The sequence below is a fragment of the Rutidosis leptorrhynchoides genome, chromosome 11 (genome assembly GCF_046630445.1).
Source record: "Rutidosis leptorrhynchoides isolate AG116_Rl617_1_P2 chromosome 11, CSIRO_AGI_Rlap_v1, whole genome shotgun sequence".
In the NCBI taxonomy this organism is placed as follows: Eukaryota; Viridiplantae; Streptophyta; class Magnoliopsida; order Asterales; family Asteraceae; genus Rutidosis; species Rutidosis leptorrhynchoides.
This window is the reverse complement of record NC_092343.1, coordinates 67,868,513-67,893,195: the sequence shown is the minus strand read 5'-3', so window position 1 is coordinate 67,893,195 and position 24,683 is coordinate 67,868,513. Positions and strand designations below refer to the sequence as shown.

The following is a 24,683-nucleotide window of genomic DNA, read 5'->3' as shown; positions in this document are numbered from 1 at the left end:
ATCGAAACTTCAAACGAGTATTAAAATCATTTAATATTTATTTTTAATATACTTTACTTATATATATAGAGATATATTTTAAATAATAATTATTATAATATCCTATTTTTATTTTATTAATTTTATTAATAACAACAATATATAATACTTCGAATTATTATTTATATATACATACACACATATCTATTTACAATTAATTGTTTGTGATCCGTCGAGAGCAGTTGAAGGTCAATTGAATATATGAACATCATTCAAAAATTTTCTAGACTCAACATTACATACTTTGCTTATCGTATCGAAATCATATAAAGATTAAGTTTAAATTTGGTCGGAAATTTCCGGGTCGTCACAGTACCTACCCGTTAAAGAAATTTCGTCCCGAAATTTAATTAGGGTGGTCATGGCTGACAATAAATATGTTTCCATGGCACATATGAGCTAGAAATTGGAGTTTTATCATCAGTGAGTAATATGGATAAAAAACAATTCGATTACTCGAAGAGTATAGGTGAAGCTATCACAAAAGAGTGAAATGAGGAAATTAAGATTCGTCTTACTTCTGACGTAGTTACATTTGAATTCCGGAATTTAAGGGATTTAAAAGAAAATCTTCAAAATCAATAAGATCTGATTCTTCGGTAATCAAGGAAATTAAGATCTCTTTGATTAAATGCGGTCATCTGCCTCAATTGCTCTGTCTGATATTTCCATTATAAATTTACCTTTTCCATTCCATTAACTTTCACCACTTCAATACTTTCTTTCTTAATTCAAGGGATCGTGAAAATGCTTAATCCAGTTCTGATTCTTGTTCTTATCCTCACTATCGTAACAATCATTCTCCTTTTCCAATTATCACCGGAGGAATCCATTTTCTTCTACTTCGCCCTTGGGGTTATAATGTTTTTAATTCTCCCGTGTCTTTATGTTGCGATCAACATTGATATACACGATTTGTAATTTATGTGTTGTTGTTGTGCTTTTTATTCCCCCTTATATTTTTGAGTTTCCTACTTTTGTTTTCTCTTCCCGACTTTAGGTCAAGTGAATAATGGTTCAGAATTCATAGATATTGAGTTTCGAGTGTTTATAATGTTCTAAGCAGGAAGGAACGTAATAGCACGATTTGATTTAGTAAATTACCAGAATCACAGAGGATAGAACTATCAAGAATTAATGTTCTTGATATGTTTAGAGATTAGATAGAATGTAAGAGTCGTGTAACATGGCACATGATGATGGTATGATCTACTGTGAACCATCATTACGTTTCATTAGAAACTCAGCATGACTTACTGGTAATATAATCACGTTGGCCAAGCGCATTATATTATACTAACTCATGCTTCAATTTCCAACACTTCTCCAGAATAATTTAAAACTTGAATAAAGAAACTAAAACAGTTTTCTTTATGATGTAATACGGATAGCACGTAGAGATAACTAATTTCGGATAAGAAGAGTTATGAAAATATCCTCAGAAATATCGAAGATATTTATGATGATATTTTCAGAATTTCTAAGATCGAAGGTTGATGAAGAAAGATTTTCCATAAGATTTAACATGGGTACAGAGCAAGATATTCTCTAAAGATTTCATCGGATCCAAAATTACATGAATTTTTTTGAATATAGGGTTTGGTCCTTTTATTTGTCCTTGGTCTCCTTCATGGTTAACTCAATTCGTTTTTCAGTACTAAATTTTCTATTGAGCGTTCCCAACATTCCATTCTTTATTTTCAAACTTTTGGCCATTTAGACCATCTACAATTTTGTTGTTTCCTCTGCATTTAATGCTACCATATCTGAATCGTCGGTTATCAATCCGAGGTAGTTTCAAGAGAATCTATGTTTTTAGATGATTAAACTCTGATGGTGATCGTCAAGATACGAATGATTGTTTAGGATGAAATCAAGTGGCAACTTATATATCAAAGTTATAATAAGGCTAATCCGAATGAAAGTCGAAGTTGATTTGCTGGAGCTGTGACAAAATTGACTAATTTTGGAAAGGTATTGTAAAGTTATTTTCGGTAATAACACACCAATGGATCTGTCACAGTTTTGAATTCAAAGTATGGCTTTGAAAGATGTAGGAATCTAAAAGTGATGTCTTCTTTTAAATCTTAACTTGGATTTTGATCGGTCAAAATCCGAATGTGAAATTGAATTGGAATGAAAATGGTTATTCGTGGGTAAACGGATACGTATATATATGGTTGTAAGTAGGATAGTAAATGACTGTTGAATCGAATTTGAAGAATGTATTGTGTAACTTATTAATGTGAAATCTAAATATTCCTTAGGGTATTACCTACCCGTTAAAATATTTTCATCATTAACAGTTTGTACAACAGAATTTTTAATTACAATCTTTATGAAATTATATATACATATATATTTTCTTCAGATGTAACCATGGATTTAATGAGTCAATATGATATTAAGCTCATTTGATTTACCATTAGAACTAGAATACATAATCCCTAAAACATCAGAGATCACATAATCCCCAGAAAGGACAAAGATAATGATGTAGAACGATACGTAGAATGAAGATATTCGATGTAGAACAAATACGTAGAACGAAGATTATGCTCGAGGTATAGATTGTGATGTTGAGGCGTGTGATGTTGAGACTTGGGTTGTTGATGTTGGTGGTACTGGTGTCGGTGATGTTGCTGAAGCTGGTAAGTTTTGCACCATATTCTCCAAATTGATTACTCGAAGCGTGTTGCCTTCTTCTATTTACTCCAAGATGTTTGTCGGTTGGAATGAGCAGATAACTAAGGTTTAGAATTTTAGATAGCACATATTCGTGACGAGCTATCCTGGAAATGAGGCTAAAAATGGTGTTTCAGATAGGTTCGCCGGTAAGTGCATCAGGTTCTTCACCAAGAAGTGAATTCGGTTGGTGGAAAGGATCGCTTTTATCGCGTCTCCATTGATTAAGTCGACTATGAAATCAGCCATACTTCATCCAGAATTGATGATGGCTGATTGACCGATCCATTCCGATGACACCGCTTTCGGAGCTTAGGTGAATATCCATATCGGAATAGCTGTCGGAATAACTATCGAAATAGTTATCGAAATCTGAGGGACTCGAACTGGTTGAGGGATTCATCTCGTACGATCAGATGAAGGATTTTTGATAAGAAATAGATTATATGATGTAGATTAGTACCCTGCAATACATAATTTACATATGCATATATAATACTAAAATCCCATAAGTTACGGAGGAATCTACGAAAACTGTCAGGAAAAGTCTACAGTAACAGATATGCTAAGATATGAATTTATCTATACACTGTCTATGAAATAGAGGCAGTAAGACGTGTCTAGACTTTAAGGATGATAAGCAAATAATTTTTCGACACTCAATGATAAGCAAAACTTTTGACATGCAGACACGGTCGAAGTCCAGACTCACTAATGCATCCTAACAACTATCAGTTAGATACATTAATGTAAGACCTGGTTCGCTAAGACCACCGCTCTGATACCACCTGTAGTGACCCATCCTAATCCATCTGGATGAAGTCTTCAATAGTTGGTTCCATTGTGAGGTTCTGACCTCTATATGCCATGAACTACACCATGTAATATGAGTAAATGCACAGCGAAAGATTTCTTTCATACCTGAGAATAAACATACTTTAAAGTGTCAACCAAAAGGTTGGTGAGTTCATAAGTTTATCATAAAACAATAAAATTCATCATTTTGATAGACCACAAGATTCAAATACATTACACCTATCTCGTGTACGAAACCATTTTCATAAATCTTAGTAACCGTACACATATCTCGTGTACAAAAATATCATACACATAACCTGTGTATAAAATCATTCTCTCGATACATAACATTCACTTTAGTTTCATAACTTGGCTTGGTAACCGACCTTAACATATAATGCGCATAAATAATATCCCCAAAAACAGAACATATCGTCTGTATAATATATAAACTTCGAAGTACTAAACACCACGCCCACTAGCTCTTCCGTCTAGTGAACATTCTGGGTGGGGGTGTTAAACCCGGTAGCTACCTTTAGGATTCGCGTGAATTAGGGCCATACCCGATTCTAATTCTTAGGTTACCAAGCAATATTAATCAGGGAAAAATATTCACATCAATTAGTGGCAATTATCATATCCACATAATTCAATAATAATCCATAGAACTTCTGTCTGTATAATAATTCATTCGAGGAATGTTTTGCTTGTGTCTATCTCGTCAAACATTTATAAAAGCATTTCATGTATTCGCAGTTCAAAATATATTTCAAAAGAATTTAATAAAGTAGTTGTAAAAACAGCGCATGTATTCTCAGTTCCAAAAATGTAAAGAGTAAAAGGGAGCAAATGAACTCACGCAAAAATCAGTTTTAGTATTTGTATCTATTTAGTAAAACAGTTATAAAAGCATTGCATGTATTCTCAGCCCATAAATGTAAAGAGTAAAAGGGATCAAATGAAACTCACCAAATGTATTTTGTAGTAAAAATACATATGACTATATTGACAATGCAGGGTTGGCCTCGGATTCACGAACCTATATCATTTGTATATTTATTAATATACATAGTTGTAATCGAACATATATATATAAATTTATTAGTTATATCCTATATATATTAATAATATTTATATGTTTCATTTATTCATTTTGTTATATAAAAATATTAATTTTTCATTATGTTCTATGTATTAAATATATATATATATATATATATATATATATATATATATATATATATATATATATATATATATATATATATATATATATATATATATATATCGTTTGTTTGTCAAAATATAGTAACTAATATATTATTAATAATGGTAAAAATGATAATAACTACAATACTTAATATTACTAATAAATATATTAAAGTTATTAATTTTGTTAATAATAATATTGATAATAGTTTTTAATTATAAATTTCATAATGACAATAACTGTAGTAAAATGAATAATTTAGTAATAATGGTAGGGAAAATAATAATTTTTAATATTAGTACATAATACTTAATAATAATACTTGTTAATAAATATATTAATATTAATAATAGTAATAATAATAATAATGATAAATTTAATTATAAAAAATAGTAATAATAATATTAATATTAGTAATGAAAATAATAATATAATATATTTCTAATATTATTATCATCATAATTATAGACATAATAATTTTTAATACGTAAAATATAATTTTTACCTTAGTTATGTTATTCTTATTAATACTTATAATTATAACCATAGATGTATTTATCACTTATCTTTATTCATAAATAAACTAATATCATATTCATAACTTGTAGTATTAACAATTATAATTTGAATCAAAAACACAAGTTTAAGGTTTTATACCCCTCGGTAAGTTTGAACAAGGAATATGAACGGTGTATTGTTGCGATCTCTGAAAGGGGTCTAATAACAAGGGTGTTGATCGATCAAAGTGGCTCGGCCTTGTGATTCATGCTTGAGGAACAAGAGCCAAAGTGGTTTAGTTTTGGGTTGCAAACCGAACACGAGCAGCAACAAAGATAACAATGGCAACCCAAATTGATTTAAAGGAGTCCAATATAATAGCCCATATGCTTGATCAATTGGATCCATCAAGCTAGTCCACTAACACAAGTTCAAAAACGTTTCGGTTTAAAAAAAATGTAACAAGAGAGGTAAGTTGCAGCAGCCATTTACAACTACTCCCATCATCTACATATCCATCTTTTATTCGTACAGCCATCACCATTATTATATATTTCACCATCGTACATCTATCATTTATCATCATCTCATCGTGATGTCCTTTTTGTATCATCATTTTCACCATACTATATCATCATAATCACATCATACGTTTACCACCACATGAAATCATGATTAACATTTTATTCTAATCCCTACTCATCATCTTCATCAATATCATCGGTCTTTCATTTCATCACCAATTATCATTGACATATACATCACCAATATCATACTCGTGCATCCTTATAATCATTCTTAACCATAATTCATCATCATTAATATGTAGAGGTCCAATGAAAAAAAAAACTAAGTTGTTAAGCTCGAGAGAAAAACATTTGGCCCAACAATAACTAGCCTAATTAACAGTCCACTAAGCCAAATGGATCGCAGCAGCCCAAATAACTTTTGTAACCCAATAACAATTGAAAAGGCCCATGAAAAGGATGGTTAGGCTGGACATGGTGATGATCAACTGTAGTAATCGGTTGAGAAAAAAAAATATAATTGTGAATAAGAACCAATTATAATAAACAGATGGTTTGATCTCTCGTGAAGGAAGAAAAAAAAATAACGATAGCAGTAGTAAAAAAATATTCGGTTCACCTTCATGTTCATCGTCATTTTCATCATCATTCCTAACTAACATCAAACATCCTCGTTTATAGTCGGTGGTAGTGAGATTATTGGTTTGATGATATTTGGTGATGATAAACGAATGTTGCATTATCACCAACGTTAACAGTTTAATAGCCATTCAAAAAAAAAAAATAATAACGTATCAACAAGTAGAGGTTTTGATAGAATTAAATGGGTTTCATATGGTTAATGGTGATGGTGTTGGGTTGTAAAAGATGGTGATTGTGGAAGCCGAGGGTGGTTTCTTTGTCGAGGAACACTAATAGTTCGAGTAGTAAGAACACCCAAATGGGTTTCGGTTTGGATGGGATCGAATAAGAAATCAAGCAGGAGTAGGTAAGGAATAAAGGTGATGGTTAAATGGTGTTCTTGTGTTGGGTTCTTGAATGCAAGTAGACATGGTAACAGTGAGATAAATAGACAAAGAGAGAGAAGAGATGAGTTTGATGAGGGTGGTGAAAATGTTCAACGATGGGTAGTAGTAATGTGGCGTTCGGTTTTGATCAAAAGAAGAGGGTGGTACATAATTGAAATATAGTGTTTTGTTGGGTTGGTGATTGACAAAATTAAACGGAATCAGGAAACAGAAGGCATAGTAGGTTAGTGATGCATTCATTGTATGTATACATATATATAAAGAGTGATAGAGATTTTTTTAATAAATAATATAATAATGATAATAATTATATATTAAAAATCAATTGGACATGAAAAGAAACGTGCAAGCAGCCTCAATCATTATATCAATAGTTTTTACGGAGTGCTATATCGCGCTCCGTTGTTAATTCAGTGGCGGATAAAAGTATTCGAAAAAAATCCTAAATTTTTAAATTAACTATATTTATTTATTTTAGTCATTATGGTATAAAATTTGATCATTAACTATTAAATAAAAATTACATTAATTATTCACTCCCAACCCCTAAGTAAAATAAAAAAAGTTTTAAAATTCAACAAATAGTTCCTAAATACATTTTTAATAAGTCTAAAATTTATATTACTCTTTTTCGGCTCACCGTTTATTTTAAAATTACATAAGTTTGAATTTAACTTGCTTAATATCAATTGAAACTTCAAACGAGTATTAAAATCATTTAATATTTATTTTTAATATACTTTACTTATATATATATATATAGAGATATATTTTAAATAATAATTATTATAATATCCTATTTTTATTTTATTAATTTTATTAATAACAACAATATATAATACTTCGAATTATTATTTATATATACATACACACATATCTATTTACAATTAATTGTTCGTGAATCGTCGAGAGCAGTCGAAGGTTAATTGAATATATGAACATCATTCAAAAATTTTCTAGACTCGACATTACATACTTTGCTTATCGTATCGAAATCATATAAAGATTAAGTTTAAATTTGGTCGGAAATTTCCGGGTCGTCACAGAGATTGTAATTAACGATGGTTAAGTTGCGGACGAAGAACGTACATCATTGCATATTTGTAATATGAATTAACTGAGTAGTTAAGATTCACACATAATAGCTTAGTACGGGAAGATTTATTATGGTTTAAAAATTTATACATATAAAATATACATATAAATCTTTCGATTGGAAATGAGTTAATACTTCATAACTCGTTGATACAATATATTTGTTGTTGATTCGTAATGATGTCCACAATGATTCTTGAACTGACAGAGTTTGTGATGTTACAGGTGCTGTTGATTCTGACGATACTGACGGCACTGACTGTGTTGATGATGCTACGGTCCTGTTGATGCTGTTGGTAAAATAATTCTAGCTTGTGTTTCGTACACCATTTTCGATCAAAGTTTTTACTCTATCATCTCCGTTCACTCATCCGATTTACGGTCAGAATTAAATAATCTCTAAGATTTTGGAGATTACATAACTGCCGCAGAGATATCTCTTCAATGAAGTTTATGAATTAATACTTCATCGTTTGTTGTTGTTGATATTCCTGAATATTTACAGGGAGTATGACGTTGATGTTTGAGATACAGATTGTGATGTTGCGGTGTGGGATGTGGATGTTGTTGTTGGTGGTGGTGATGGTACTGTTGGTGTTGCTGATGGTGGTACTGTTTATGCTGCTGGTGCTGCTGCTGGTGTTTGTAACCTTTGCACCATATTCTCCAAAGCCACTACCCGAGCGCGAAGCTCGTTGACTTCTTCTATTACACCGGGGTGATTGTCGGTTCAGACGAGCGGATAAATAAAATCTAGAATTTGGTGTAGTATGTAATCTTGACGAGATACTCTAGAAATAAGAGAGAAAATGGTGTTTCGGATAGGTTCGCCGGTAAGTGCTTCAGGTTCTTCGCCAAGAGGGCAATGTGGTGGATGGAATGGATCACCTTCTTCTTGTCTCCAATGATTAAGGAAGCTACGAACCCATCAGATGAATTGGGGATGGATGATTGGTTGATTCATTCTGGTGACGCTGCTTTCGGAGCTTAGGTGAACATCCATGTCGGAATAGCTGTCGGGTTCCGAAGAATTTGAACTAGTGACGAGTTCCATTTCGTACGATTGAGTAAAGGATTTTTCGATAGGAAATGATTTCCGGCTATCGGGTGGTATCCTAATTATATAGAATATCTATATATATATATAACAAAAGATTTCGTAGATTACGGAGGAATTTACAAAATATGTCAGGCAAAGTTTACAGTAACAGATACGCTAAGATATGAATTAGCAGATACGCTAAGATATGAATTTTATCTATACACTATTCATGCAATCAATGCAATAAGATGTGTCTAGACTAAGAATGATAAGCAGGTAATTTCCGACAAAAATGATGAGCAAAACTTTTGACATGCAGACACGGTCGAAGTCCAGACTCACTAATGCATCGTAACGACTATCAGTTAGACACACTAATGCAGACCTGGTTCACTAAGACCACCGCTCTGATACCAACTGAAAGGACCCGTTCATATACATTATAAACGATTCACAATAGTTGATTACATCGCGAGGTATTTGACCTCTATATGATACATTTTACAAACATTGCATTCGTTTTTAAAAGACAAACTTTCTTTACAACGAAAGTTGATGGCATGCACACCATTTCATAATACATCCAACTATAATTGGCTTAATAATAATCTTGATGAACTCAATGACTCGAATGCAACGTCTTTCAAAATATGCCATGAATGACTCCAAGTAATATCCTTAAAATGAGCTACTGCACAGCGAAAGATTTCTTTAATACCTGAGAATAAACATGCTTTAAAGTGTCAACCAAAAGGTTGGTGAGTTCATAGGTTTATCATAACAATCATTTCAATATATTAATAGACCACAAGATTTCCGTTTATAAATATATGTACACTCGCAAGTGTATAAAAGTATTCTATAAGTTGTAGGCACCTGGTAACAAGCCTTAACGTTCATGTTTTACCCTCTGAAGTACACCAGATCAGGTGTGTTTAAAATAATCTCGAAGTACTAAAGCATCCCATAGTCAGGATGGGGTTTGTCAGGCCCAATAGATCTATCTTTAGGATTCGCGCCTACCGTACATAGACAAGTAGTTTAATGTTACCAAGCTAAGGGTATATTTCTGGTTTAAACTCACGTAGAATTAGTTTTAGTACTTGTGCCTATTTCGTAAAACATTTATAAAAACAGCGCATGTATTCTCAGTCCCAAAAATATATATAAAAGGGAGCAAATGAAACTCACAATACTGTAGTTCGTAGTAAAAATACATATAACGTCATTTAACAAGTGCAAGGTTGGCCTCGGATTCACGAACGTATCAATATTGAGATTCAATATTGCAGGAAAGTACGTAGACGCAACGGAGATGATAAACACTAGATTGACCTCACGAGCATACCCATGAACCATACCCATCACCTCTATAGCTATAACCCATAATTTCCTTAGCTTCGACTCATTAAAAAAAACTATTTTGAAATCACTCGGACAGCACTCCGTCGTAATATTTTATGTATACTAATAATATCTTGAAATAATACAGAGCAAATATATATATATATATATATATATATATATATATATATATATATATATATATATATATATATATATATATATATATATATATATATATATATATATATATATATATATATATATATATATATATATATATATATATATATATATATATATATATATATATATATATATATATATCGATTGAGAGAATTTAGAGAAATATATTTTCAAGTTTCTATCAAATAATGAAACCTATTGAATTCTATTTATAATAGATTTTTGAATTATTAAAGTGAATTATTAAATATTATCACGTGCATATCATGTGGGGGTAAAAAGGTCGTTAAACCATAGGGACGAGGAGTGTAATTATGTCTTCTTCTTTGATATTCAATTTAGTCTCAAAATCATAAATCATAAACCCTAATAAAATCAAATTCAATACAAATCAAAAATCAATTTCCTCAATATATTATTTCAAAATTCAATAGATGAAAATTCATATTCTTCATCTCATATTACTCATCTCTCCAAATTTACCTCATAATTCATTCACAACAAATTACAAACCTCTCTCTCTTTTCTTGAGTTAGTCGACATTCACTAATACCACCACCACCGCCACCTTTTAGCTGCTGTTTGTAGCTGGAAAACACCCTAACTGTTACCACCACTTTTGCTGCTAGTTTGCAGCCATCAACCACCACTTTTAGCAGCCATCTGCTGCTGTTTTTCAGCCCACAAAAAGCCCCGAAAAGCTGTTATAACAGCCTGCTGCTGCTACTGTTTTCTGGCTCAAACCGCCACCCAAAACAGCCACGATGAACACCTGCATCCGAAATTCTTTTCTAATGTTTTCTGATGATGAAGGCTAAAGGAAAGTTGCTGGAAATCCTTTTATGGATGCTCGACAATCGATTTTAACACCTTTAAATCAACAATTCGTTCCAATTCGATCGTTGACCAAAACCTATCGAACTTTGACTTGAATATTTGAAGATATGTAGAAGTTTTTAGTTCGATTTGAAGGTTCAAATAGCTGTAGTGATCTTCCAGAAACGTAAATCAATGCTTAATTTGATCCGTTAACGATTGAAATGCTCCGAAAGTCAAAATGACTTGTGTTGGCGGTTAAGGATGAACATGAGTTCAATCTAAAATAATTCGAAGCTGTTAATCTAGTTGGATGATTGTCGAGAACTCGATTTTGATTGCTTAACAATCCGAGTTTAGTTTTTCTTGCTTTAACCTTAAATCTAAAGTACCTATTTTTTAGGTTTGATGAACGATGAACGAATATGAAGATGATGAATGAATCTAGGGTTTGAGGTAAAGGTGCAAATAGATTTGAGGAAAAGTCAGTAGAAATATGTATAATGACAAAACTACCCTCACATGCTTAACACATGACTTCATTTAACGGAAAAATAGACAGAAAGTAGACGGGAGGACGAGGGTTGTAGTGGTTTGATTCTTTAGGGACGAGGAGTGAAAAAAAAAAAAAAGGACATGGAGTCAAATTTGATGTAAAGTTCAGGGACGAGGAATGAAATTTTGTCTTAATTTAACCATGATTTAGTGATTGATAAGTCTCAGGTTCACAATATCGTAATAATAGATTTCAGGTTCAAATTTCACTAACATCACAACACATCTCGAGGTGGTCAGGGTCCGAAACGGTCACGAGATATCCTAGTTTAAACGTGTACATCGGAGTAAAACTACTTGTCCACTCGAGTTGAACATTGAAAATCTTATCTGTTTACCCATTTATCAAACTTTTGCTTAACTTGATTTTGAATTTCGCTTTAAAACTGAAATTTCTGGACCAATTCAGTTTATACAATTATACAAAACGTTTAACACTACCAAAAAATCATTAATTAATCGGTTATGAGTGCATAAGCCTTATTCTTTGTCTATTCTAGAATCAAACAACTTATGAAGTTTTCTTATAAGGATGCATAGCATATACTATATAGTATTTGATGACTACATCGTCGTTTTACTCTTTCAACATATTATTTTATTGGTGGTGGCACTACAAAACTATCTTTCTGTTGCAATGTTTTTGCTATAAAAGCGTTACAAAGCTTCATACTTGCTCACACAAATTTATTACACTACCAAACTACATTGAAGAGCTAGCAATTTTTTCACTTCAATCTCACTAATGACGTCTCGCTTTCTTTTGTTCGGTCTCTTATTGGCAACATGTTCACTTTCTTTGGCTTCGGATCCTAGTCCTCTACAGGATTTTTGTGTAGCCGATCTAAACAACAAAGGTAAATATTACTCCTATCTTGAAATTTAAGCAATGCTATATTCTTTAAATAAAATGATATAAACCTTACACTTATTTATGATCTTTCTATTTTTATTTTTTCTAGTACTGGTGAATGGGGTGGTATGCAAAGATCCGGATCAAGTGAAAGCAGAAGATTTTCTTTTTAGGGGACTAAACCGTATGGGAAATACATCAAATGCGGTTGGATCTAATGTGACTGCGGTGACCGTAACACAATTGCCCGGGCTCAACACTTTGGGCATCTCCATGGCCCGTATTGACTTTGCACCATGGGGTATTAATCCTCCCCACACGCACCCTCGGGCCACTGAAATCTTGACTGTCATTGAAGGTAGTCTACAAGTCGGTTTTGTCACGTCTAACCCTGAAAACCGTCTCATCATGACAGTACTACAAAAGGGTGATGTTTTCGTGTTCCCCGAAGGTCTAATTCACTTTCAGAAAAATGTCGGAAATGGGTATGCTCTTGCTATTGCCGGTCTAAGTAGTCAAAATCCGGGTGTCATTACCATTGCGAACGCTGTGTTTGGATCAAACCCTGATATCTCTGCAAATATTCTCGCAAAGGCATTTCAAGTGGACGTCAATACCGTTTATCAAATTCAATCAAAGTTCTAAAAGTTATGTAATTCCCTGATGTTTATTATTATTATTTTTTTGAACTTTTATTCTTGATTTACCGTTTACTATTGTTGGTTTGTTTGTATGATTGTTTTTAGAAGCGAATAAATGATATATACTATGTTTATATTTTTTTTTTCGAACAACCAATATACTACATTTACTTTTACTTTTTCATTGCTTAAAAAATCCTAACGTAAGATTCATTAATTCACTCAAACAATATAATCGAAGCCTAATAGTTATAATTCTGTCATGGGTTCGAATCTCAAAATTGTATTTTTTTTTAAAAGGCAAGCGAAATGTTATTAAACAACAAGAATAAAGATACAAGGGGATCCAATACAAGCGTGAATCACCCAACAAAGCACGAAGAGAAGAAATACAACACTAGAAACGGGAGAGTGCGAAGAAAGCACCCCAACCACTTGAGAGAAACTTGCTACGAAGAGATTAAATACATGCTCGAATTAGACAACCACATATGCCAATCGAGTTTTCTACCTTTAGCTCTAGCCGGAATCCACTCGAATGAGTTTATTTGAATTTCAATTAGGGCTACCGGAGAGTTCCAACTTTTACCTTGAAAAACCATGCAATTTCGATTTTGTCAAGTTAAATACGCACACGTCCAAGCTGTGGCTTGCCCAGTGGCGGAGCCACCATATACTCTATGGTGGCACGTGCCCCCAGTCCCATGGTTGTTCAATGAGTAAAAAATTTGGGTTTTTAAGTAGTGCACCCATTAAAAAACTAATTGTGCTACCAGCTGACTCACATGTGCTCCATATGAAACTGATTTTTAAACAATTTGTAGTTGATGGATGATGATTTTAGTGTATAAATATGTTTTAGAAAGTTAGATTTAGGACCATGAAAAAAGAAAAGAAATACAGTACACAATTTGCAGGGTAGGTTGAGTGAAGAAGATGACCACTATAGAGACTCTATGGTTGTTCCAAATAATATATATAGATAGGTCGATATGATATGTCAAAACATTTACATACGTGTCTATGGTATCCCAAGATTATATAATATATTAGAATATATGTATTATACAATATAAGTTAGCTAGGATATGATTAATATAGATTTGTTACCAATTTTCACGTAGCTACAACAAGTAAAAATATCTAATCTTGTTTTACCCATAACTTCTTCGTTTTAAATCCGTTTTGAGTGAATCTAATTGCTATGGTTTCATATTGAACTTAAGTTTATGAATCTATACAGAAAAAGTATAAGTTTATAGTCGGAAATACAGGTTACAAGTCGTTTTGTAAAGGTAGTCATTTCAGTCGAAAGAACGACGTCTAGATGACTATTTTGGAAGACATACTTCCACTTTGAGTTTAATCATGATTTTTGGATATAGTTTCATGTTCATAAGAAAAATCATTTTTCCAGAAGAACAACTTTTAAATCAAAGTTTATCATAGTTTTTAATTAACTAACCCAAAACAACCCGCGGTGTTACTATGACGGCGTATATCCAGTTTTACGGTGTTTTTCGTGTTTTCAGGTTTTAAATCATTAAGTTAGCATATCATATAGATATAGAACATGTGTCTAGTTGATTTTAAAAGTCAAGTTAGAAGGATTAACTTTTGTTTGCGAACAAGTTTAGAATTAACTAAACTATGTTCTATTGATTTCAAGTTTAAACCTTCGAATAAGGTAGTTTTATATATATGAATCGAATGATGTTATGAACATCATTACTACCTCAGGTTTTGTGGATAAACCTACTGGAAATGAGAAAAATAGATATAGCTTCAAAGGATCCTTGGATGGCTTGAAAGTTCTTGAAGCAGAATTATGACACGAAAACAAGTTCAAGTAAGATTTCCACTCGAAATAAGATTGTTATAGTTATAGAAATTGAATCAAAATTTGAATATGAGTATTACCTTGTATTAGAAAGATATATTACTGTAAATAAGAAAGATTTCTTGAGGTTGGATGATCACTTTACAAGATTGGAAGTAAGCTAGCAAACTTGGAAGTATTCTTGATTTTATGAAACTAGAACTTATAGAATTTATGAAGAACACTTAGAACTTGAAGATAGAACTTGAGAGAGATCAATTTGATGAATAAAATTGAAGAATGAAAGTGTTTGTAGCTATTTTTGGTCGTTGGTATATGGATTAGATATAAAGGATGTGTAATTTTGTTTACATGTAAATAAGTCATGAATGACTACTAATATTTTTGTAATTTTATGAGATATTTCATGCTAGTTTCCAAATGATGGTTCCCACATGTGTTAGGTGACTCACATGGGCTGCTAAGAGCTGATCATTGGAGTGTATATACTAATAGTACATACATCTAAAAGCTGTGTATTGTACGAGTACGAATACGGGTGCATACGAGTAGAATTGTTGATGAAACTGAATGAGGATGTAATTGTAAGTATTTTTGTTAAGTAGAAGTATTTTGATAAGTGTCTTGAAGTCTTTCAAAAGTGTATGAATACATATTAAAACACTACATGTATATACATTTTAACTGAGTCGTTAAGTCATCGTTAGTCGTTACATGTAAATGTTGTTTTGAAACCTTTAGGTTAACGATCTTGTTAAATGTTGTTAACTCATTGTTTATTATATCTAAAGAGATGTTAAATTATTACATTACCATGATATTATGATATATTAATATATCTTAGTATGATATATATACAGTTAAATATTGTTACAACAATAATCGTTACATATATGTCTCGTTTCGAAATCATTAAGTTAGTAGTCTTGTTTTTACATATGTAGTTCATTGTTAATACACTTAATGACATGTTTACTTATCATTTATCATGATTAAACATAGCGTATAAATATCTTAATATGATTCATATGTATTTAGTAAGACGTTGTTATAATGATAATCGTTATATATATCGTTTCGAGTTTCTTAAATCAATAAACTCAATTTTTTGTATGTAACTCATTGTTAAAATACCTAATGAGATACTTACTTATCATAATATCATGTTAACTATATATATAATCATATATATGACATCATATAGTTTTTACAAGTTTTAACGTTCGTGAATCACCGGTCAACTTGGGTGGTCAATTGTCTATATGAAACCTATTTAAATTAATCAAGTCTTAACAAGTTTGATTGCTTAACATGTTGGAAACACTTAATCATGTAAATAACAATTTCATTTAATATATATAAACATAGAAAAGTTCGGGTCACTACAAACTTCTGGCTTCGCCACTGCTTGCCACACTTTCATACCGAATTCGGTCATCGACAGATTGGAACTGCCACAATTTATTTTCGCAATTGATGTGCCATAAAAATTACCCATATTCCACCATGTGTAGACACGCTCCCAAGTCTCAAATGCAATCTTACAAAAGAAGGGAGAATGATCCACGGACTCTAAATCGTCATCACATAGCAGGTAACGAACAAAATGCAAGGCAATACCTTTTTTTATCTAGCTTGAGCCTCACAGGTACCCTTCGCAAGTTAGCACGCCAAATGAAAATTTTCAGTTTTTTAGGAACCATATATAACGCATTGTTGTTTTCTGACCACTGACCTCGCCCAGGATATGATCATCGAGTTTGACATACGAAGATACACTAAACATGATGATTAGCACATACTCATGTTTACTGTGTTTTGGACTCGATAAGCTTAAGTTTTCTTGAACTCTTACTCAATTTGTGAGCAAAGCTCATACTTAAACTTAATGCAGTTCACTGTAAATGCCAAGTCAATGTTAGCATGTATCGATTAGATGTTAGATTTTATTCAAGGAACTTATAAGCTAAGGTTGCAAAATTCGCTATTTGGGGATTAATCGGCCAGAACTTTGGAAGGAGTAATCGGCAATTCGAGGATTATCAGGGATTAATTGAGTTGTACTTTTTTACATTTAAATATATATTTCAATTTTTTTTTTGGCGAAAAAACGAAAACTCATATAGAAACGAGGGCATTTTTTCAAAGAAAAACGCCCTCAACGGGGAATACAAAAGGACAAGGGGAAAACGTGGAAGCTCACACCTAGAACGCAACCATCTAAATAAAAATATCTATAAACGAGGTTCCCTAACATCCCAAAAAAAAACTACAAACATACTAATTAAACAAAAACAGAGAAAAATAAGAAAACACAAGGAACGAAACCAGACGATAAACGATTTTAAAATTATATGTGTAAATATAGAAGAAACCCATAAATTTAAAAATAAACTTTAATATAATTTGTTAGAATACAACAAACATCAAAGAAAGTCAACAAAAGTTAAATTACCTTTTTTGGTAATTTGACTTTAGGATAAGAGAAAAGTTCTTCTCATCATCTCCCAACATAGAGGGTCACAAGATTGCAGCTAAACTCAACGGTTACAAATCTCTGCAACAACATCCTTCCCTAAAAGCGGAGTGGTTCCAAAAGTGACAATGGAGCCTAACTCCATTTAGAAATAGCTGTTAGGATTTTGTTGTATAAAGAATACCTTTGCAAATTCAGATTAAATCAATTCAAGTTTATGAATACAAAAACTGATCAATACAATCTTTTAATTCTCAATCTTAACATGGTATCAGAGCTAACGGTGTAGATCGAGGGATCAACACAGCCATTTTTTTTTGCTTCAATCATTTACTAGAAAAATATTCAAGCTGCCATGTAAAAAAAAATCGACGGTAGCTCAAAAAACAGAAACAAGAAAATAGGCTCTTAAACAAAGCTGCCATGTCAAGAAGTGATGGTAACTTAATCAATCAAAGCAATTGCAATGATTTCAGCATACAAGCCAAGCAATTAAAGGCCATAAAAATTAGTTACCTGAATGCTTTGCGTCAGCCACCACCGGCCACCATCAAAAACGGAGAATTCATAGCCTTCCATAAAGGTAAAAGGTTGAAGACAACGGAGATGGCGGCGATGGTAGCAACTGGAGCAGCAGCCGGAGACAATTGTGGGTTAACCAACAAAGGCACTTCACTAATCAACCGGAAAAGCCACACCTTTTCAACTCAGAAATCAACAAGAGGTAAAGGGTTAATAAATTCATGTCCACATCTTTTTCAAATAAATTCATCGTTGATAACAATTGCAAAACAGTACCAAAGTTTTAAGAAGTTCTATTTTAGACACTAAAATTTTAAATGGTAAAGCAAATGTAGTTTCAAATAACACAAAAAGTAACAAATGGATTTTTGACTGTGGTGCTACTCACACCATGACTTTTGAACAAACATATTTTTGTTCCGAATCAAAACCTCAGGTTAATAAAATTCAAACGGCCAATGGGAGCGTTGTACAAGTAGAAAGCGGTAGGAGAATTGAAATTACTCCAACTATGAAATTGTCTAATTGTTTATATATTCCAACCTTGTCTCATAAACTATTATCTGTTAGTCACGTTACAAAAGAACTGAATTGTTCCGTTTTATTACACCCTACATTTTGTATCCTACAATATATCCTGGGTAATTACTGGGCGTGGTACCGAACGGGGTAAGTTGTACTATGTGGACGAAGTAACCCAACAAGGTACCGTGACGCTTGCTCACGGAACATCTACGAGGGAAGCTTGGTTATGGCATAGGAGGTTGGGTCACCCATCAGCCGAATATTTACACGCTTTATTTCCTAGTCTTTTTCCGTCTAATATAAACTTAAATTGTGAAACTTGTATTTTGGCTAAAAGCCACCGAAGTACGTTTAAACCTAGTAACACTAGAAAAGAAGTACCTTTTTCTTTAGTCCATTCTGATGTGTGGGGTTCTGTACCGGTTGTGGAGGGAGAAATTTCCGGTAGTTTGTCTTATTTATTGATGACCATTCACGCATGACCTGGATTTATTTTTTAACTCACAAGTCAGAAATGTTTGAATTTTTTTTTTCCATTTTTATAAATGATACAAACTCAATTTAACAAAAATATACAAATTTTAAGATCCGATAATGGGGGTGAGTTTGTCAATATGTCAATGAAACAATTTTGTGAAGATAAAGGGATTATTCACCAAACATATTGTGCTCATACTCCCGAACAAAATGGAGTAGCCGAACGGAAAAATCGAATACTCTTAGAAATGACAAGAGCGTTATTAATTGAATCAAAAGTTCTGAAAAGTTTTTGACCCGAAGCTTTTGCTACCTACCTTATTAACCGACTACCTACTATAGTTTTGGGCACAAAAACTCTGACAGATACTCTTTCTCAATTTCATACCCTTCCGAATTCATTTAGCATTGAACCTCGAATATTTGGGTGCTCGGTCTTTGTGCACATTCCAAAAAATGAACGTACCAAACTAGATCTATGTGCTGAAAAATGTGTCATGGTGGGCTATGGAATTAACCAAAAAGCGTATCGATGTTATAGTCCTAAAAGACATCATGTTTTTACTACAATGAACTGTGACTTTATCGAAAGCGAATATTTTTATGATACCCAACTCACGAGTGAGGAGGAGAAAGAGGATAATGACACTCTCAGCTGGATAACCTGGATACCTAAACTTGATAACATTCAAACACCAACACCTAATTCCGATAATATCCAAATATTAACACCTAATCCTGATCCCGAATCACCTAATCATGATCCCGAATGACCTAATTCTGATCCCGATTCACCAAACCCTGGTTCCGAATCACCAAATCCTGATCCCGAATCATCAAATCCTGATCCCGAATCACCAAACCCTGGTTCCTAATCACCCAACATTGAACCAAATGAAATCTCCTCAAGTAATGAACAAGGAGAACAAAATAGTTCAACTTCCACTGAAACCACACAAAGATATGTTCTACCACAAAGCGCCATTAAAGGAGTACCACCAAAAAGATACTCTCCGAATAAAGAAGCTCAAAGGTCAAGGTATCCTATGGCTAATATTGCACAAGGAAACCTATCCAGTGAAGCACAAAAATTCAACTCTGCTTTATATTCTTCTGAAGAAATCCCTACAAGTATTGATCAAGCCATGAAGTCTGAAAAATGGAAGAAGGCCATGGAAGAAGAAATGGAAGCACTCAAGAAAAGTGACACATGGGAAAAATGTGTCATCCCTCAAGGAAAAAAACTAGTAGGGAATCGATGGGTGTTTACAATAAAATACAACCCAGATGGTACCATTGAAAGATACAAAGTCCGGCTAGTTGCCAAGTGATATACTCAAACATATGGAATAGATTATTCCGAGACTTTCTCACCAGTTGCGAAGATTGATACCATCATGGTCCTTTTCTCAGTTGCTGCAAATGAAGCATGATCACTTCACCAATTTGATGTGAAGAATGCATTTCTACATGGTGAACTAAAAGAAGAAGTCTATATGGAAGCTCCTCCAGGAAGCTTGTCGACTTAAGAAATCTTTATATGGGTTAAAACAATCCCCACGGGCTTGGTTGGGAGATTCACACTATTTATGAAAAAATATAATTTTAAACAAAGCAACTTGGATCATACACTTTTTTTTAAACGAAAGGAAAATTTAATTACATGCTTAATCATTTATGTCGATGATATGATAATAACAGGAAATGATAAAAAGGAAATTTTTAACTTAAAAATGAACTTATTTAAAGAATTTGAAATGAAAGACTTGGGGAGGCTTAAATATTTTTTGGGAATAGAAGTATTACGATCACAACAGGGAATATTTATCTGTTAAAAGAAGTATATTCTTGATTTTCTTGCAGAAACAGGTATGATTGATTGCAAACCAGCTGATACTCCAATGATTCCAAACCAAAAGCTATATATGGAAGATGAAGCTGATCTTGCTGATAAAGGGCAATACCAATGGATGGTGGGAAAAGTCATCTACCTCGCTCATACTCGGTCAGATATAGCACATGCAGTTGGAGTTGTGAGTCAATTCATGCATCAACCACAGGTTCACCATATGGAAGCTGTAATAAGAATCATCAGATACTTAAAGAAAACAGCTGGCCATGGAGTTGTTTTCAAGAAAAATGGGCATCTCGAAACAAAGATTAATACAGATGCAAGTTGGGCTGGTGAAAAAGGTGATAGAAGATCAACATCCGACTTCTTTACAATAGTCGGAGGAAACTTAGTTTCATGGAAAAGCAAGAAACAAAAGGTTGTTTCTCTATCAAGTGTAAAATCAGAGTTTATGAAATGCCCCGTTCATATCGATTATAAACGATTCACAATAGTTGATTTCATCGCGAGGTACTTGACCTCTATATGATACATTTTACAAACATTGTATTCGTTTTTAAAAGACAAACTTTTATTTCATCGAAAGTTAAACAGGCATGCATACCATTTCCTAATATATCAATCTATCAACTACTTCTTATCAATCTTGATGAACTTAATGAGTCGAATGCAACGTCTTTTGAAATATGTCATGAATGACTCCAAGTAATATCTCTAAAATGAGCAAATGCACAGCGAAAGATTTCTTTAATACCTGAGAATAAACATGCTTTCAAGTGTCAACCAAAAGGTTGGTGAGTTCATTAGTTTATCATAATCAATCATTTCTGTAATTTTAATAGACCACAAGATTTCCTTTATTCAATAATCATACATTCGCAAGTATTTAAAAATCATTCGTATGGATTGAACACCTAGTAACCGACATTAACATCATGCATATAGAATATCCCCAAAACAGAAATCCATCTGTATAATATAAACTCGAAGTACTAAAGCATACCATTTTCCAGTATGGGGGGTGTTAGTGCCCGTAGATCTACCTTTAGGATTCGCGTCAATTAGGGTGTTTGTTCCCTAATTCTTAGGCTACCAAGCTAAAAGGGGTGATATTCGATTCGATAATCCAACCATAGAATGTAGTTTTAAGTACTTGTGTCTATTTCGTCAAACATTTATAAAAGCAGCGCATGTATTCTCAGTCCCAAAAATATATATTGCAAAAGCATTTAAAAAGGGAGCAAATGAAACTCACAATACTATATTTTGTAGTAAAAATACATATGACGATATTGAACAATGCAGGGTTGGCCTTGGATTCACGAACCTATATCATTTGTATATATATTAAAACATATAATGGAAATCACATAATTTTATTTATGTATTATTTATATATATTTTTAGTTATATAGAATTTATACAAAATCCCATTAAAAACAAATACTTCATATTATATCTTAAATTATATGTTATATATATTTTTGTTGTATATATATTTAAAATGATTAATATCTAAATATTCAGTTACATTAATATATATATATATATATATATATATATATATATATATATATATATATATATATATATATATATATATATATATATATATATATATATATATATATGGTTAGTACTATATCTAAAAATCATTAGTTTGTTATATATAAGTATTTGTGTAGATAATGTTATTAGGCATCAAATATTTTATATGTATATATTTCATTTGTTTGTTAAAATAGTAATTATATTACTAATAAAATAATATTAGTAGTGATTAAAATAATGATAATGATAATACTATAACTTATATTAAAGTTAATAATAAATTTCATGGTATTAGTATTAGTAATAATAATAAGTATTCTAATAATAATAAATATAGCAACAATAATAACAACAACAACAACAACAACAACAACAATAACAATAATAATAATAATAATAATAATAATAATAATAATAATAATAATAATAATAATGGAAATAAAATTAAAAGAGTATACCCTTTAAAACATCTTCTAAAAAGAATTGCCCAAGACGGGACTCGAACCCGCGACCTCCCACTCACGCACAAACACCCTTAACCGTCCATCTGATTCTGTTTATCTGATTTAATACGCTACTCAAAACTATTTAACCTGTTTTAAGGAGCCCAACATTCAATCCTCGGCCCAACTACACAAGAATAGGATACAGGCCCGCTTTCTATATCAAGCCCAGTTAAATTATAAGCCCGACAAGGCAATCTTCATAAGCCCACATATCAAAAGGGTTTACGGTTATATGTAGAGAGAAAAAAAAATCCACGTCCAAGTGGTGTTATTCCACTATCTGTCGGCCGAAAGTGAAAAAGGAAAAGGGAGGAAAAAATGTGCAATAACAGGAAAAACGATGGCTGTTGCAGGTTAGTTTTCTATGTAGTTTTGCAGGTACAGTAACAGTAATTTAGTCATTATCATTATCGACCTCACACATAAAATCACATCACCATCATCATTATTTTCATTCTTCAATTCGTTCACAGTAAAAAAAATTGGGGTTGTGTTTTCGTTTGAAGCAGCAAACGAGAATCAAAGGTAGTTTGTGGGTTTCGTTTGGTATTGAACAAGAAAGAAAAAAAATAAGTAAAAGCCAACGGTGGTTCGTTAATGATGGTTTGGTGGTTATGGTCGTTCTTTGGTGGTGGAGCTAGGATGGTGATGAAGCTTCAAACTAGGACCATAATGAGATATAGAGGTGGTTGATGATTCATGTTTATGGTTTAGGAGAGAGAGATATAGCAGCTGCAGGGAATAAAAGAGAAGCAGTTGCAGATGATGGTTCCATTGTGGTGGTGTACGGTGGTTAAGTGATGGTATTTGATGGGTTTGATTCTGGGTTATTCTTGAACCGTAGCAGAATGATTCGAATGATGATGATGATCAATGAAGATGGTGATTGTGTTTGTGGGTGGGGTTTATGATGATGGAGTTATGGTGGTTCCATGGAGATCGATGGCAGCAAGAAATAGCCGTTCTATCATCTTTGACCAGCTCGATCAGAAGGTGTTCGGTTTGTAATCTAACAAGCTCAAGTAAACAGGTGGGTTTGGTGTTCACAGAAGCAAAACAGTTGGGGGTGGTTCAATAAGAAGATGGTTTGTGGTTCGAACATGAAGCAAGGAAACACGAAGTAACATATGGGGGTGAGACAGAATATATGCATGTTTGTATGTGTTGATAATTGGAACAGTAACTAGACGAGCAAACAGGTGGTGATCGATGTGGTGGTTAATTAGCGAGGTTTCGATTTTGAGGGATAATCGAAACAAGAGTAGAGACAAGGGTGACGGCTAGTAGCAATAGTCGTAATGTGATGGTGGTTGGGACAAAAATAGTAGTAGCAACGTAGTAACAAGGATGAAGAAAGTGGTGGTGACTCTTGATGATTGAAGAAGGAAGGCAGAGATGGTTGTTTCGGGTGAAGCAAGGGTAATTGTAAGGTGATGGTAGTGAAGATAAGAGATGATGTTTAAGGAATGAAGTAAATAAATGGTTCTATATGCCTGTATCGTGTAATGCATGTATATGAAATTTGAGTTTGTAAAGTTGTGTTAAAAAGTCAGCAAAACAAAAACAGTAAAAATATATATTAAATAAATATATTTATTTAAACAAAACGTGTATAAA

The 24,683-nt window shown here is 32.6% G+C and overlaps 2 protein-coding genes across 2 annotated transcripts; both read left to right on the top strand.

The window, feature by feature from the left end:
- Window positions 1-12,568: 12,568 nt before the first annotated feature.
- LOC139876317 (putative germin-like protein 2-1) lies at window positions 12,569-13,321 on the top strand. Its single transcript, XM_071863624.1, has 2 exons — window positions 12,569-12,680; window positions 12,786-13,321. Exons 1-2 carry the CDS (start codon window positions 12,569-12,571, stop codon window positions 13,319-13,321), a joined length of 648 nt encoding a protein of 215 aa, XP_071719725.1.
- Window positions 13,322-17,583: 4,262 nt separating this feature from the next.
- LOC139874655 (uncharacterized mitochondrial protein AtMg00810-like) lies at window positions 17,584-21,538 on the top strand. The gene is made up of 2 exons (XM_071862060.1): window positions 17,584-18,357; window positions 21,021-21,538. Exons 1-2 carry the CDS (start codon window positions 18,057-18,059, stop codon window positions 21,536-21,538), a joined length of 819 nt encoding a protein of 272 aa, XP_071718161.1. The 5' UTR covers window positions 17,584-18,056.
- The last annotated feature ends 3,145 nt before the right edge of the window (window positions 21,539-24,683 follow it).

Coding starts and splice junctions, on each gene's coding strand:
- LOC139876317 (XM_071863624.1), top strand. CDS start 12,569: ATGACGTCTCGCTTTCTTTTGTTCGGTCTCTTATTGGCAACATGTTCA. Junction 12,681..12,785: donor AGCCGATCTAAACAACAAAG/GTAAATATTACT, acceptor TATTTTTTCTAG/TACTGGTGAATGGGGTGGTA.
- LOC139874655 (XM_071862060.1), top strand. CDS start 18,057: ATGTCAAGAAGTGATGGTAACTTAATCAATCAAAGCAATTGCAATGAT. Junction 18,358..21,020: donor AACTCAGAAATCAACAAGAG/GTAAAGGGTTAA, acceptor ATTTTCTTGCAG/AAACAGGTATGATTGATTGC.